The sequence below is a fragment of the Carcharodon carcharias genome, chromosome 16 (assembly GCF_017639515.1).
Source record: "Carcharodon carcharias isolate sCarCar2 chromosome 16, sCarCar2.pri, whole genome shotgun sequence".
NCBI lineage: Eukaryota > Metazoa > Chordata > Chondrichthyes > Lamniformes > Lamnidae > Carcharodon > Carcharodon carcharias.
In genome coordinates, this window is record NC_054482.1 from 86,676,219 (window position 1) to 86,694,314 (window position 18,096).

At 40.2% G+C, this 18,096-nt stretch overlaps 1 protein-coding gene and 1 non-coding gene across 2 annotated transcripts; both read right to left on the bottom strand.

Moving 5' to 3' along the window:
• Nucleotides 1-6,657: 6,657 nt before the first annotated feature.
• LOC121289510 lies at nt 6,658-6,788 on the bottom strand. The gene has a single exon (XR_005945599.1). It is a non-coding gene; the product is annotated as a small nucleolar RNA SNORA35 (small nucleolar RNA).
• A 368-nt stretch (nt 6,789-7,156) lies between these two features.
• Nucleotides 7,157-12,202, bottom strand: rps8a (ribosomal protein S8a). Its single transcript, XM_041207886.1, has 6 exons — nt 12,152-12,202; nt 11,106-11,212; nt 10,367-10,466; nt 10,072-10,247; nt 8,734-8,863; nt 7,157-7,315 (listed from the first exon to the last, which is right to left on the bottom strand). Exons 1-6 carry the CDS (start codon nt 12,153-12,155, stop codon nt 7,206-7,208), a joined length of 627 nt encoding a protein of 208 aa, XP_041063820.1. The 5' UTR covers nt 12,156-12,202; the 3' UTR covers nt 7,157-7,205.
• Between the last annotated feature and the right edge of the window lie 5,894 nt (nt 12,203-18,096).

Below are 18,096 nucleotides of genomic sequence, written 5' to 3' on the forward strand. Positions count from 1 at the left end.
CATCTCAACGAATGAAAGATCAACTTGTGATTGATGTTTCACTGCTGACCTCTGAAGCATGTGGTTGCCCTATAGCTGCTATTCCTGACACAGCCAACAAACTGTTGAACACAGAACCACCCAGTTCCAAAGACGCATCTTTTTTGTGCAGCTCAAGATCCCATTGTTCCTGTTTTGGAACCTCCCTCAGAAGGGCTGCATTATTACTCTGACCGTTCCCACAGAGCACCTCAAAGACTTAATTTGTAGCCATATCCTAGGGGTGCTTGCCAAGGACACTAAGGGGCAGAATAATCCCCTAACGATCACTTGGAGTTTGGCACTCTACCCAAACCACCTAGATTTAGGTTTGTTTTAAAGAGAGTTTATTCTGCAGTTTACAAGGGAAGTTAAATACAAGAGACGTCACAAATGTTTTGATAGTTTTCAGACATATTATTGTAGTAAACATATAAGGAACTTAAGGGGGAGGAAATGCAGTAATTAGATTAATTGTCCCTCCCTCCTGTCAATCAACCAGAGGTCAAAAGCTATTGGAGCGGCTTCCGGTAGAAAGATGGCAACAAGCGTGTAAGCATTGTTAAATGTGCCCTCAATAAAAGTTAAGAAGTTTATCCCAGCATTAAACCTGCTCCTCCCTCAAGTTATTACAGTCTGTCAATCCTTTCCTGATATGTCCACATATTTCTGGTATCGTTCCTGTAAATCTTTTCTACACCTCCTCTGCATGGATGAATTATTTAATTATTGTGTGGCCCCATTTTTTTGTGCAGCCATGCATGCGCGTTAACTTAAAGCACACATATGTGTGGACTTTCAGGTTGCAGCATGGCCTGTATAGCAAGGATCATTTCCCGTGACCCGAATGTTCTCTGATCTTTCATCTACACCCTTTTCATAATGCAGCAACTGGACCTGCACACAGCATTCTAAATGTGGTCTAACCAAGATTTGTTACAAGTTTAGCATAACTACTTTTTAAATTCTATGTCTACAAATAAACCCAAGAGCTTGGTTTGCTTTCTTTTATGGCCTTGTGAGCATGTCACATTTAGTAATTTATGTACTTGCACTCCCAGACCCCTTTGCTCCTCTAACCCATTTAGATTCTATTTCACTAAGAACAAACTTTTTTTTTGCCAAAATGTAATGTCTTCAATGTACATATGTTGGAATTCAATGATCATTTGGTGCCATCTGAAAATTTTAAGATTGCATTTTTGATTCCCTTTTTCTTTGCAGTGCATGGATGAATTATTTTATTGTGTGGCCCCATTTTTTTATGCAGCCATGCATGCGCGTTAACTTACCATCATCTACTCTGTTACCGCTTTAAAAAATTCAATTAATTTGGTCAAGTAAAACTTGAAATCCATGCTGAATATTTTTGGCTTCTATATTTTCTTCTATTCTTTTGGTAAGGATTCCATTATTTTTCCAACTACCTATGTTACGCTTTCTATTACTGTTTGGGCTGTCCTAGTGACTTCTTGTTTTTCCAATAACTATTGATTAGTTAACATGGTTCCATAATCAAAGCATCTCACATTTGTGATTTTGGGCGTTTCCCTGTCCAAGCAGTCAGTGGACTTTGTGTGGCAACCCTTCAGGTTATAACCAAGATCATCTTATTTTAGGTAAAGTAATATGGAGCGGGCGGTGGGGGACTTAACATTTGTACTAATGGTCCAGGTTCTGTGGTCAGCAGGTAATAGACCACAATTGCTGTTTATGCTGATGCCATTATGCTTACAGATATTATGCAACTGGTTATTATTTCATTTCGGGGGAACATCCTCTACATGGGTCTGGGACCTGTGCCGCCAGGTCAAGCAGAAGCGTCTTGTCAACCAATTCAGGTTGAAGAATACTTGCTGAGAGAAAATCAGGAGTGTAAGTTATAACATTTAATTCTAACAAAGTTAAAAGAACTACTTCAATATTTTAAAAACTTTTCTTGAATAGAGAAGCACTAACTAGCATATTTATTGGGTATCTGGTGGGTAAGTACACCAACTGCATGTGTTTTAATGCTGAACTTTGGTGAGCGTAATAAAGCTTGTGGAGTAGTAGGACAGCAAATGCTGACACTAGAGGTCTGATTTGCTCCATAATGGTAAGTGCTGATAGTTTTAGTTATTACCCCAAAATCTTATGTTTCGACAGAAAGACAACTCAGGGATTGAATGAACTGAGTTCACTCATAGCCGTTGTACTGTATGCTTGTATTGACTAGTTAGCTCAGGTGGTTAGAGCATGGTGCTAACACCAAGGTCATACATTCATTCCCCATACTGGCTGGCAAACCTTCCCTGCATCAACGCAGGAATATATCTTGCTCTGGTGTAGTTGGAATCTTGAAATGATTACAGAACAGGACAGCAGTAGGGCCTTCAAGCCTGTAACAGTTCCCAGCAAAAGCAATTCACCTAGGGCCAGTTCTTCCATAGCCCTGCATTTTTTTTAAAAAACAGCGAGTGCTTAAGGGTCTGGATTGCACAGCCTGAATGCTTGGTAGAGGCATGTTCAAAGCATTCAAAATGAAATTAGACTGTTATCTGAAAAAGAATGTGCAGGGTGACAGAGAGAAGGGCACTAAGTGAATTGCTCAGAAAGCTAATGCAGACATAATGGGTCAAATAGGTGCCTTATGCACTGTAATACTGTGACTTGCTGGTTCATAACTCGTCCTGTCTTACCATGTATTTTCTCACCTTTGAAAGCACTGAAACCACAACTGTGGCACATACAAAAATCACAAATGTCCAGTTTCATATAAAATAGGCCACAGGAAGACCTTGTGCTTCCAATGCACTTCAAAAAATATATCACCTTCCCTTTGGAATGTTACCATGGAATGTGTTTCCACCATTTTCAGCATTGCATTCCAGAACCTAAGATGCTGTACAGCATAAATACTGACATAGAACTCTGTTCATCCCAATGGGACTATATGCTTACAAAGCCCTTTTGCCAGTAAGTCTACTCTTAACCACTGAGACGTGGTTGAGGGAGTGGCAACTCGATATTCCAGGATATAGAATCTTCAGGCAAGATGGGAGGGGATCAAAGAGGTGGAGGCATTGCATTATTAGTTAAGAAGTCAGTTACTGCAGTAGAGATGATATCTTGGAGGGGACATTGAATGAAGCTTTGTGGGTAGAGCTTAGGAATAAAAAAGGGGTAGCCACATTGTTAGGTGTTTATTCTAGACCCCCAGTCAGCGGGAAACTGAGTGGCAAACAGATGTGGAAAAACAATAGAAGGGTAATTATATTAGATGATTGATGATTTCAACTTTCCCAACATTCATTGCAATAGACATAGTGTTAAGGGCTTGGATGGAGTGGATTTCTTGAAATGTGTACAAAACTTTTTAGGTCAATATGTAGAGGGTCCAACAAGGGATGTGACAGTACTGGACCCTAATTCTGGGGAATAAAGCTGGACAGGTGGCTGAGGTGGTGGTGGGGGAGCATTTTAGTGATAGTGACCACAACATGGTAGTTTAAAACAAAAAATAAAAATACCTGGAAAAACTCAGCAGACCTGACAGCAACCGCAGAGAGGAACACAGTTAACATTGAGTCCATATGACTCAAGAGAATTAAGGAAAAAAAGGTGAAATATAAGATGATTTGTGGGGGGGTGGAAAAGAGAACAGGACAAGTAGAACTGGATAGAGGGCCAGTGATAGATGGGAGATAGCCAAGAAGGTGTTGAAGGTGGCAATATTATCTAAGGAATGTGCTAATAGATGACATTAAGGGTAGAAAGCTGGAAGAGCAAGGTAGAGAGCCCTAGTGCCTATTTCAATCCCTTCCCACCAGGGCTATCTGTACCTTGCTCGTCCTGCTCTCTACCCTTAATGTCACCAATTAGCACAATCCTTAGATAATAAGGAATTATTATTCCTTATCATCTTCAACCCGTCTATAACATCTTTTGGCTATCTCCACCTATCACTGGCCCTCTATCCAGCTCTACTTGTCTCCCCCCCCAACCTGCCCCAAAAAAACCCAGCTTATATTTCATCTCTTCTATTTTTCCTTAAGAGTCATACGGGCTTGAAACATTAACTGTGTTCCTCTCCGCAGATGCTGTCAGACCTAAGTTTTTCCAGGTATTTTTATTCTGGATTTCCAGCATCCGCAGTTTTTTGCTTTTATGTTATGGTACAGTTTAAGTTTGTTATGGACAAAGAAATCGACAAGTTACAAAGAAATGTTTTGGATTGGGGGAGTGGATTTTAGTAAAATAAGGCAGAATCTGGCCAAGGTAGACTGGGAAGTTACTCGTGGGCAAATCTAGAGGAGCAGTTTGGGGGGGGGGGGGGGCATTCGAAAAGGAAATGGGGAGGGTACAGGCTCTACATGTTCCCTCTAGAGTGATAGGAAGGAATAACAAGCCCAGAGAACCATTGATGACCAGAGATATTCAGGTTACAATGAGAAGGAAAAGGGAGGCTTTTGGCAGCTACAAGGGAAGCAAATCGATGGAGGTATTAGTGGAGTACAGAAACTGCAGGGTGGAGCTTAACAAAGCAATTAGCAGAGCAAAGAGGGGATATGAGAAAGCTCTGGCCGGTAAAAGTAGGGAAAATCCCAAGATATTCTGTAAGTATATCAATGGGAAGAGGATAACCAGGGAAAGAGGAGGGCCCAATCTATGAGATTGCTAGAGTGTTGAATGAATGCTTCACATCCATCTTCACCCAAGAGAACGATGCAGGTATCAAACTCGGGAGAGACTGAGGTTCTTGAGCAAATTGGGAGTGACAAGGTATTGGCAGGCTTAAAAGTGGACAAATCTCCAGGTCCGGATGATTTGTGCCTCAGACTGCTGAGGGAGGCAAGGGAAGAGATCTCAGGGGCTCTGACCCAAAGTTTTAATTCCTCTCTGGCCACGGGGGAGGGGGAAGTGCCAGAGGACTGCAGAACAGCTAATGTAGTTCCGCTATCTAAGGGAACTACAGGCCAGTGTGTCTTATGTCAGTGGTAGGGAAACTATTGGAGAAAATTCTGAAGGAGAGAATCTATCTCCATTTGGAGAGGCAAGGTTTGATCAGGGATAGTCAGCATAGTTTTGTCAGAGGGAGGTCATGACTAACAAGTTTGTTTAAATCTTTTGAGGTGACCAGGTGTACAGACAAAGCTCGATCACAAGGCAGCAAAACTTACAATAACTGACCTCTCCCCCGAAAGAGAATGTTAAATTCGACCATGTGGTATTCACCAGCATTAATATCTTTAGATAAAATTTAATATACTGGTCAGGCAGCATCTATGCAGACAGTTATCATTTCAGATCTTTTGTCAGAATTCTGTTTCTTCACTGACTTGAAACATTACCTGTTTTTCTCCACAGATGCTCCTTGACCTGTGGAATATTTCCAACATTTTTTGAGGATCTGCAATACTTTAATTATGTGCCTGTACATTTATAAATAAATGGTCTTGAATTCACAAGAAGTTAAAAGTTCACTGGCTGGCAAATCATGTTTATTCCCAGTACTAAGATTGATCTATCATCACCCACTGCTATTGTGTATACTGGAAAAGTGTTTCCCCATCTACAACTTTAAAAGCCTAGATACATCACAGCTTTAAAACACAAGTTTAAAGACCAGTGAGTAACTTTACTATACATTTTCGTGAACTAAGATCCAAAATGCTAGTTTGCTCACTATTAACCTTCATCTAAAATAGCAATTAAGTTTCACAAGGTGACATAACACATTTAAAATGCCAAAAGGTTAGCTCAATATTTTAAACTCACTTTCCAATCTGCAGCTCAATGCTATTTCTGCTTATACTTCCTCTGCATAAGGTATATAACAAAACCAATAAGTTCAAATGTCCTGACAACTCTGAAACATTAATTAGAGTTCCTCCAGATGCTGAGTATTTCCAGCATTTTCTGTTTTTATTCTTATAAGTGCAATGTCCTGCTCGGATAGTTGATCAAATGAACAAGCAGTTAAGAATGTGTAACGAAAATACTTTTACATGGTGTCTCATCATGCATTGCTAATATCATATGGTGCTTTACACCAAACTATTTCCAGCTTGTTAAAATTTCACCTGGCCTATAAAAGAATCAGCTCTTCCAGGTCAAGGGAGCCGAGGGAACACTTTGCTCCTAAGATAATCTTGCTTTTTCTAGACAGCTGTTCAGATTTCTGCACAAAAAAAATCATAAAATGATTACAGCACAAGGAGGCCATCTCCATGCTGGCTCCTGCTGCTAACTTAGCTACTCCAACTCGCTTGCCTTTTCCCCATACGCCTGCAATTTTCTTTTTTCAATTACCCAATTCACTTTTGAAAACCACAACTGAATTTGCCTCCACTGCACTCTCAGGCAATGCATTCCTGATCCTAACCAGTCACAGTGGAAAAAGATTTTCTCTCATGTTGCCTTTAGTTCTTTTGCGAATTACCTTAAATCAGTGCCCTCCAGTTCTCCACCTTGCCACCAATGTGGAGCTTCTCTTCATGTACTGTCCAGACTCATTATTTTGAATGATGTGGAAACAATTCGCTGCTTTTGCAAACCTATTCCCCACTCAGGTGGCTAGAGTCCCATGTAAAATAGTTCAGTGCTTTTACAAACGCTGTTCGATAGAAATGATTAATAAAAAAACACAAGTGGAAAGAATGTCCCCAGCCTTCGAAAGGGAGAAGCTACAAGTAGAGGCTCAGCCCTTCTGCAAACTGGGATTTGATCTTGCACAAGAATGAGTCTTGGAAGTCACGAGCCAGACACCAAGTCACTAAATTGTGCTAATACCCACCCAGTCTTATAAAACAGCACACGATGAATCCTTGAGCAAGGCATATTGCTGTGCACCTTGGAAGGAAGTTAGATAGAATAACAATCAGCCAACTTCACCAAATGCAAATCTGAAATCATTCACTTCCCATTTGGGATCCAAGAAATGAGATGCTTGTCACAGCACACAAACTCTTCCATGGGCAGCACATTAATATTAAGTACTCCACAGTAGGAACTTTCATTTTTGCCTACATTTCTGCTTCCATACCAAGTTACTGGCAAACAAATGTAGTGTGCAAATTATTTATGTCACAAGTTACAAACTAAAGGTTGAAGGGGAGGATTCGCATTTCACAATCTTATAGCAAGGACAACAAAATTGGTGAAAAATGGTTTATTAATCACATTTTCCTTATAAAGTACTATGTTTATTTGCCCTTCTTTGCTCTGATCTTCCTCAGGTAGAATTCCAGCTCCTTTCCTTCAAGGACGTAGCCATCAGCTCTGCCACACTGGCCAGGTCTTGAAGCTATGCAACCTGCAAAAGAACAACATTACCCCTTATAGCAGACTGACCACTCCAATCCAAACATGAAGTAGATATATTACTCAGCTGGTGTCTCTCCTCCTTTGGCTGCCCTGTGCACAAGCAGCCATTCGTATATAAAGAAAGCTAGTGATACCTGGCTGCTTGCTTTGTCTTTTTGAGTGTGGTAACCATTACAACTATTCATGCTCTGATATGACACCTATCTATTCAGCATGCTGTGAGGTTATCAGCAATTGAAACTTTCCCAAATTTGTTCTCCCTTTCCTAACTCGAGATGATTTTAACTGTAGTACTTTGCAATTCAGGCAAAGTCTAGAACCTCCATTTTATATATGGTCTACATGCAATCCAATCTCCAATCACGCTGTCTTCAACATATCAATAGAGCATTAAAAATAAAGTGGGCTATGAAGTCACAGGACCTCTAACTAAAGGCTCATCCAAAGGAAGGGAACTGTGCTCTTTCCAAATCGAAATCCAAAAGAGCGAAAACAGTTTTTTGTATCTTCCCAGGGGACTGCTCAAGATAAAAATGCTACTTTTTGTAACTTTGGCACAAAAGGAATGAACTGCATAAAAAAGGGCTAGATATTTCCAGACCCATCAACAATTAGCAGTTCCAGTTTAAGTGGTAGTTATCATTAGTTATTATAAGAAACAGCATTGCTCTCTATCTTTGGAGCAAACTTCCTTAACCCTCGAGATACATTGGGTTACAGAACCAAGGATACTAACAGCTCTCCAGTACATCACACAAGTCCTAGACTCCTTGTCTACAAACAGGTTCAAGCACAAGCTTAAACCAACCTTCATCTGTACACAACTCTTTCAGGCCACATTTTATGGGGAAACATTTGTGTAATGGTAACGTCTCTGGACTAGTAATCCAGAGACCCAGGCACTGGGAATACTGGTTCAAATCCCAGCACAGCAACTGGTGGAATTTAAATTTAATTAATAAATTTGGAATATAAAGCTAATTTCAATAATGGTGATTGTGAAACCACCACAGATTGTTGCAAAAGCCCATCTGGTTCACTAATGTCCTTTAGGGAAGGCAATTTGCTGTCCTTATCTGGTCTGGCCTAGCAAGCCACTCAATTCATGGGCAGCTAGGAATGAGCAACAAATGCTGGCTTTGCCAGCGATGATTACATCCCAGGAAGGAATATAAACATTCCCTTTGCTCATCTCAAAGTCGAGTGGCTAACCGCCTGCAATCCAGAGCAATCAGAGAAGCCCTGTTGCCTAATCTGAACACCATTACTCTTGCACATCAGCAGAACCGTGCAAATTTTTCATTAGGTCAAGCAACTTCATCAGGATATAAGGCTTCAGCGTCTTTGTGAACTCAGGTTCTTCTTCATGAAGAAATATGTTCAATGGCAAGATCTTTAATTACGTACCAAGCAGTTTTCCCTGCTGGAATTGTTCTTCTAGCAGTGGACTGATTTTTGCATTCTTTCTACGATCATCATATTTCTTCTGAATTTTCTTTGACCTCTTCTTGTTCAAAATTTCTTCTTCTTCAGGAGTCTGAAACAAAAGTGCCATGTTGTATTACAGGATAGGGAAAAAGCATTTAAAAAAATGACCCTGCAAATTCTAACCACATGGACATTATGCGCAGTTAGTTGGTTTAATACGAAAACAAACCAGTGCCATGACTTTATGCATAACGTTTTGTACTATAATCACATAATACCAGCATTTCCAGAGATACATTTGCAGCAACCAGTTATACTCCAGACACCCTGGTTAAAATATTGTGTATTTATTAATTCAAACAATTTGAATGAATTATGCAGCACTAAATTTTCACTCTGTAGCTTAATTCAAACTTAGAGCAAAAGTGACTATTAAGAGTTGATAGCAAATGGAACAATCAACCTTCAAAATCAGTTTATGGAACCAGTCTGTAAATAGGCTTGTCACCACCCAGCTATGTATCTAGACTTGAAAAATGCATTGAAAACGAACCCTATTAAGTAAGGTAATTGCTTACTAGTGTTTCTATAGAAAATGGAACATGAAAGGTTCCAAAGCAAGCATCATAAAAAGGAATATACCTAAAACCACTAATTGTTAAATGAGCATCAAATCTTATAAAGATTCACCAAAGACGGAACCACTGAAAATCAAAATGGAAAATGCTACAAACAGCTCAGGGAACGTCTGTGAAGGCCATTTTTGGTCAATAAGCTTAGCATAATTGGAAGATGTTAGCTTTTTAAGTAGAGCCAGTGGAAGTGTTACAGGAAAGCAACAAAAGGGAGAGGTCAACAATGAGGTGGAGAATGATTAAGTGTTTCAAGGCAAAAAACATGATAACAGAAACAAAATTAAGTGCAAAGGTACAAATGGCTACTGTAGTGTAAGAGTGGGAAGGAGGGATGGAAAATCTGCCAAAAAGGAAAAGGCTTAGACAGTGAGGCCCCTTTGCCTTGTGACATGAAGATTTTCTAATTCAGTTACTTCTGCCCTTCACACTATTCCTTCTTTCTCATCTGCAATTTCCCTGAATTTACTTTTGAAGTTGTTCATCTGCAACAGAGTTTCAATGAATGGTTATTGACCTTGCTTTCTCTCTCCTCAGAGGCTGTCTGGTCTGTTGAGTGTTTCTGGCATTCTATGTTTTGAGTTTATTGAGAAAATCTTGGCAGTAAAAGCAGCTGTAACCTAACAGCAGAATAGAAATGAACTTTGTGGTTATTTAATTCAATCAAACAGGTGGGTCCACATACCAGCTTGGCACCCTTCTTCCGGCCAAGAGGAAGGGCAAAGTGAGACTCATACCACTGGCGGAAGGGAGTACTGTCGATTAGAACAACACAGTTCTTTACTAATGTCTTTGTCCTAACCAATTCGTTGTTAGAGGCATTGTACACCACATCAATGATCCTGGTTTTTCGCGTGCAACCTGTAAAGAGAAATGTTTTACCACTGGTTAAGAAATGACACAGTTGACCAGAAAATGTCTACAAAAATATGAGGGGAAAGAGGAAAAATTGTTACAGTCACTATGCAAAAATAACTTACATTCAGAACCCCAGGAGAAGTTTCCAGTGTCCAACCTCAGCGCCCGATACTTCTTATTTCCACCACGGACTCTCACTGTGTGAATACGGCGCGGTCCAATCTGCAGATGTGTCAAAAACATCATTAAACATTCTGTGGACTTCAATATCAGTCATTATCAACAGTGCAAATCCCAAATCAAATTGCCATTCACACCAAGGAAGTCTGACATTTTGGGAACCAAATACATAAACCCTTGTCCTGTACAACAACTGCATTACATGCAGATTGTTCTGCAGCTTTAATCACGCTAGGTTTGACATGCTTTTATTTCCAAAATTTAATGGCTATAAATCTTAAACTGGAGAATATACTTTGGTAGAGATTGCCGCAAAATGCAAGTCACTGTATTGCCATATTGGCCCCTCAACCTTATAGAGACAAGTTCAGTTCTACCAAATGACATAGAAATACTTTAAATGATCCCATCACAACCTACAGAAGGAAAAATTAAGACAGGCAGTGTAGTCAGTGTAACTATGACAAGAGTAACATTGGTGGGTCTAAATATGACCAGAACAGTCAAGACAACCCACCTATCGCAACGAGTCATATTTTCATCATTCACACTGCCAGAAAATAATCACCTAACTTTACTTACAATAATCTTTTGTGAATCACATCCAGTCCCCCCACCATTCTACTATCAGTTCTAATACAGCCATGAACACACTCCAAAAGCAGTCCTGTTTCCCCATACCTTGGTATTTGCAGGAGGACGCCCAAGTTCATACTTTCTTTTTTTGTGATATGGCTTCCTTTTGCCTCCAGTCTTGCGACGCTTGTGCCAATTGTTCCGGGAAATACCTGTAATAAAACAAGTTTAAAATAGCTCCCATTTAATCAGAATACAAAACAGGCTTTAGCTCTCCAAGTTTTTTATAACAGTATTTAGCTCTCCAAAGTAGTTCTCCAGAATATAACTTCACCAGAGCAAATGAGTTCTATTGTTTACATCTGCTTAATTACAAATCAGAGCCCTTATGATAAACCTTTAAAATAAGCAAGTCAGACACCAAACAATAAAGTTGTTTTAAATCGGTATGTACTTCAACTGCTCTGCAAACTAGATTAAATCTCAAATTACTTCTTGAGAAAAGTAAGAAATCATAATCCACAATCCAATTGAGGATAGTGAAGCATAATCAAGTTATGATGGACATGGTCAGGTCCTACTGCCCCTTTATCCATATTAACAATTTCAGTCGTACCTGGGTGAGGATGCAGCTTCTGGCTTGGGGCATCACTTTATATTGATAATCAGTCCCTAGCGAAACATGTTCTGGGGCAAAATAATTAACAGAAATTATTAAACCGTGTCTACAGATTATTTATGTGTGGATGAACAAGGCCTCAGTCCTAGAGCTGCAGCCTCCTGTCCTCTCTCCACCTATTCCCAACAGTCAGGCCGCAAAGTTTGCCGCTCGGCTCAGAGTTTTTGTATCTGTAAATGAGGTGGCGATGAACAAATTGTAAGGGTACCATTCGGCTCGTGAAGCCCTCTCCATTCGACACCCCACTGATGGCAGCCAAAGGCTGAAGGCGGCCATGTCGGATCCCTCCGCCATTACCAGATTAAAACATTAAAATTGCAACAGAATCAGCTCCAGCAGCTGCCCCAGCCGCACTCCATCCTCATCGCCACACCGACTTGAAGCAAGTCAGAGACTTTTTGCCAACCCCGAACAGACACAACTGCCGGATGGATTCGGATTTCATTCTCACAAACCCTACAGTCTCACCTACCCATTTTCAGGCGCCGATTGGAAAGGGAAAACGCAAAGTTTTCTGGGAAATAAGTCAGTTCCAAGTCTCGCGAGAACTCACTGAGAATGACTCAATCAGGACGTGAGGAAGGGGCGACGCCATCTTTGTGAAAGGCAATTGCTGGGGGCATTTGTGAGGGGCAGCCGGACAGAGACCCTCTTTCAACTCTTTCTTGGACTCGAACTCAAGTTCTGTCGAAGGGTCATGAGGACTCGAAACGTCAACTCTTTTCTCCGCCGATGCTGCCAGACCTGCTGAGTTTTTCCAGGTAATTCTGTTTTTGTTTTGGATTTCCAGCATCTGCAGTTTTTTTGTTTTTATATTAGAGACCCGCGCCATCTTTATGCGAGGGGCAGTTGTCGCGAGACTTGTGCCATCTTTGTGAGGGGCAGCTAGGAAGTTTTATAATGAAAGTTAACCAATTCAACATTTTCCTTCAGAACAAAAACAGAATTACCTGGAAAAAACTCAGCAGGTATGGCAGCATTGGCGGAGAAGAAAATAGTTGACGTTTCGAGTCCTCATGACCCTTCAACAGAACTGAGTGAATGTTAGGAGAGGGTGAAATATAAGCTGGTTTTGGGGGTGGGGGTGGGGGTGGAGGGGAGAGAAGTTGGGGGGTGCAGAGAGAAGGGGGGGGGGGTGTGGGTTGGTGTTGCGGAGAGAAGTTGGGGGGGGTGGGGTGTGGTTGTAGGGACAAGCAAGCAGTGATAGGAGCAGATAATAACAAGGCAAAAGTGAGATACGGAAATCTTGTCGGAGAGAGGAGCAGTACTTCTTCAAGGTAGGCATTTCTTGAAGAGGATAGCAGTCAATTAAACACAGAGATAAAAACAAAAAAAAACTGCGGATGCTGGAAAGTCGAGATAACGGTGTTCAAAACAAAAGGAAATATTTACCCGCGCACTAACATTAGCCCTTTTCAGCCGGTTCTGGAGCAATGTGATTTGGTGCAGAGTTGTGAAGAGCGTAGGGACTTCACTCAAAGGGTTTCAAAGAAATGTCGGTTGTCTGGATTTTGGATTTCATCATTAAAGTTCATTCATCCCACACCTATAACCCCGTAAGAATACTAAAAACCACCTACAGTAAACCATTTAATCTATTTGATTAGAGAAATAGAGGTACTTACACTACTGGATGTACATAGATCACCAAATAGTTGGAAAGAGGAGCAAATTTGAAGGGAAATTACAGGGAGGTGCAAAAGCTACAAAATAATTAAAATGGGATAATTTCATTATCCTAATAGACTAGGATGGTCTAGGGCACAGAAGGGGAACAGTTTCTGAAATGTGTTTATTTTTTTAAAACAGTATTTCCACTCCATTAAGGCAGGAAGCATTGCTGATTGGAATCTGATTCTCGGGAATTTGCTGGATTAAAGAGATCAAATGTCAGCAGAGGAACATTTAGAGACAGTGGTTATCGTATTATAAGGTTTGGGTTAGTTATGGAAAAGAACAAAGAACAACCAGAATAAAAATATTTGGAGGAGGGCCAATTTCAATAGAACCAGTCTTTGTCAGGTAAAATGGAACAAATGGGCTACCAGTGGTTCAGAAACAGTGAGGTATATTCCCACAGGGGGAAAAAACGTAGGATGATCAAAGCCAGAGCTCCCTGGATAATGAAAGTGATAGTGAGATGACGCAGAAAAAGAGCACATATGACAGATGTCAGCTATTCAGAAAATACAAGTGAGAAAGTCCAGTAGGTAAGTGAAAGTAGAAATAAGAAAAGTAGAGAAAAAGAGTATGAGAAGGGACTGGCAGCTAACATAAAAGGGAATCTGAAAGTCATCTACAAGCATATGAATAGTAAAAGGGTGGTAAATGGGGTATTGGGGCCACTTAGAGGCCAGAAAGGAGATTTATGTATGGAGGCAGAGGGGAATGGCTGAGGTGCTAAATGATTAAAAGCAAAATACTGTGGATGCTAGAAATCTGAAACAAAAACAGAAGAAGAGTCATCTGGATGCGAAACGTGAACTCTTTCTCTCCACAGGTGCTGTCAGACCTGCTGAATTTTTCCAACAATTTTTGTTTTTGTATTAAATGATTACTATGCTTACCATGGGAAAGAAGGAGCTAGTTGAGACACTAAGTGGGCTATAATTTGATAAAGAGTAGGTATTCGAAAGGCTGACTATACTTAAAGTTGATAAGCCACCAGGACTGGTTAGGATGTATCTGAGGACAGCAATCCCCCTTAATTACAGGGGTGATGCTAGAAGACAGGAGCATTGCAAATTTTAAACCCTTGTTCAAAAAAGGGTGTAAAATAGGCCCAACAACTACAGGGCAGTCAGTTTAACCTTGGTGATGGGAAAACCTTTAGAAACAATAACCAGAACTAAATTAACAGTCATTTGGAGAAATATGGGTTAATTGAGGAAAGCCAGCATTGATTCATTAATGGCAAATCGTGTCTAACTTGATTGACTTTTTTGACGAGGTAACTTACAGGGTTGAGGGGATAATGTGGTTGATGTGGTGTACATGGATTTCAAAAAGAAGTTTGATAAAGTGCCACATATCAGCAAAATTGAAACCCATGGAATAAAAGGGACAGCAACAGTATTGATAAGAAGTTGGGTGAGTGACAGGAAACAGAGAGTAGAAAAGAGAAGGTTGAGAGGATATTTAACAGATGTTCAAAATGACAAAAGATCCAGACAGAATTGATAGGGAGAAACCTCCCATTGGCAAAAGGGTCAGGAAACAGAGGACACTGATTTAAGGTGAATAGTAAAAGAACCAAAGGCAACGTGAGGAAAACCTTTTTTGAACAGTGAGTGGTTAAGATTTGGAATTTACTGCCTGAGGCAGATTCCATAGTGGCTTTCATTAGGGAATTGGATAATTTTCTGAAAAGAAAAAAATAGCAGGGCTATCTGGAAAAAGTGGAGGAGTGGGACTTGCTGAGTTGCTCTTACAGAGAGTCGCATGGACACAATGGGCCTATTGGTTTGTTCCTGTGCTGTAACCATTCTATGATTGAAAGGAACAGTACATTTTTGAAAAATATTAACCAAATTAATAAATCTGCAATTTTCCTTCTCTCTATATATTTCTCTCCTTTTAATTTCTCTCCTTTTAAAGTATTTTCAAAACCCATCATTTTGACCACCCTTTAAATTAACCTACTAATCACTGTGAACAATGCCCTTAAATAACAAAAATCTATCAATTGCATACTCCTTTGTGGAACAATCATTTTTGATTTAATTCCTATGAGGCCTGATTTTATTTTAATGTTATGCCCCCCACCCCCCCCCTTCATTCTGGGTTACTCTAAAAGATATTAATTAGTTTCTCCCTACCCTTTAATCATTAGATCACACCTCAGTTTTCTAAATTCAATGGAATGCAAATCAAGCTTATGCAATTTGTCTTTACAATTTAAATGTGTATGTTCAGATGAACCTATGCTATACCCTTCCAAGACAAAATAATTTCCCAGAGTTGGGCTCCAAAGCTGATCTTGGTATTCCAAGTAAGGTCTGATTAATGCACCGTACATTTGAAGCATCACTTGCTCACTTTTCAATTCGAACCTCCTTGGGATAAAGGCCAACATTCCATTTACCTATTTGATCACTTTTTGTATGTATGCATTCACTTTTGATGTTTTACGTACATGAACACCCAAACCTTTCCGCTCCTGCACAGTTCCAAGACTTTCACCATTAAAAGAAATGTTAATTTATCTTTGTCAAATACAAAGTGAATAATCTCACTTTCTCGCATTGAACAGCCAAAGTATGTCCACTCACAAACAATCTGACTATTTTGTAACTTCCAGCTCCCAGCTACACAATTTATTGTGCCTCCTAAATTAGTGTAAACATGGATATACAATTCTTTGTTTCTCCGTCCAAGTTTTTAATTTAGCTGGTTAAATGCTAAGGCCACAGTGCAGATTCCTAGGAACATCACTTGTCACTGCCACCAATCTTTAATTTATGCCTACTCTCTGCCTCTTGCTTCCCAAGCAATGACTCTCTGAATAACAAAGCTTTCTTTTTTTCTAATAATCCCTTCTGGATGGTATCCAGAGTTCACTGACTGCTTGGCTAGTAATTGCCACTAGGTAAGATCAGGCATGACCTAACCTTCATAACCCCACAATACTTGTCCAAGAGCATACTGTACACTCACTGTCCCTGATAACAGATTTCCCACAGCTGTCACTTTTACCCATCTCATTCCAGGATACCTTGGATTCTAGAACAGTTTCAAGGATTTGAATATAGCAATACTTACATTTAATTCGCTCCTTTCAAGCCCACTGAATGTCCCAAAGCCCTTTGCAGCCAATGCAGTACTTTTGAAGGGTAGTCACTGTTGAAAAGTAGAAAACTAGTAGGAAGAATAAGGGGGAAACCAGTGGACACATTGTATTTGGATTTTCAAAAACCTTTGATAAGGGGCCACCCAAGATGTTATTACACAAAATTAGGATTTATAGGATCAGGAGTTATGTTATTAGCACAGACTGAGGATTGATTAATGGACAAAAAACAGTGAGTAGGAATAAAGGGACATTTTGAGGTTGGCAGACTGTAGCCAGTGGGTATTGTAAGGATCAGAACTTGGGCCTCAGCTATTTAAGATCTATGTTAAGTACTTAGATGAGCAAATTGAGTGCAACATATCCAAATTTATTGACAATAGAAAGTTACTTGGGAAAATAAGTGGTGTGGAGGCCACAATGAGGCCGTAGAGGTATACAGGCAGGTTGGGTGTCTGGAGATGTCAAGAACATGGCAAATGGAATTAAATGTGATGAAGTGCAAAGTTATCCATTTTGATAGGAAAAATAGAAAAGCATATTCTTGAAAGGTGAGAGGCTGGGAAATGTTTGCATTCAAAGGGATCTTGTACATGAAAGTTAACTTGCAGGTGCAGCAAGTAATTAGGAAGGCAAATTATATGTTAGCTTTAGTTATAAAGGAATTGATGTATAAGAGTAAAGAAGAATACAGGGTATCGGTGTGGCCACATCTGGTGTTTGGCAAAAGAACCAAAGGCGACATGAAAAATATTTTTTATGCAGAGTGGTTGGGATCTGAAATCTTGGAGCGTGGAGGAGGCAGATTCAATTATGACTTTCAAACGGGAATTAGATATTTATCTAAAGAGAAACAAATGCAGGGCTATGGGAAAAAGGAAGGGAACTTGTACTAGCTGAGTATCTCTTACTGAGAACCAGTACAGATGCAATGGGCCAAATGGCCTCCTTTTGCGCAATTACCATTCTATGATGGGTGTACTTTGTGCAGCTTTGATACCCCTACTTAAAGGACATACTTGCCTTTGAGGGGGTGCAATGAGGTTCTCGGGACTAGTTCCTGGTATGAGGGCATTGTACAATGAGGATCAATTGAGTCAACTAGGCATATATTCCTTGGAGTTTTGAAGCATAAGAAGCGATCTAATTGAAACATATTAAATTCTTAAGTGCCCTGATGGGGTAGGTGCTGAAGTGGTTCCCCTGGCTGGAGAGTTTAGAACTGGGCACTAATGAAATGTAGATACTAAGATGGATGTGTTATTACGACAACAGTAAATTGTGAGAGAGATCTACCTACAACTTCATCAAGTAACCAAAAACAAATTGAGCTGTTTAATGGGGACCTGTTTTTTTTTCAAAAATACAAAAGACACTGACTAAAGATGGTTACCACCAGACACCTGGGCCAGGATATTTAGGTTGGCGACGGGGGGGCAGGGCCCGCTAGCCAATGCATAAAATGACATGGGATGACGCCGGGCAGAACTCCCGATGTCACCCTGCATCATTTCCATTTTCAGGTTGGCAGGGGCGCAGCCGAAACAGCTGTGTGCCCGCTGACCTGTCAATGGCCTATTGAGGCAATTTAAAAATGAACTGAAATAATTAATGGGCCTGCCCTTCTA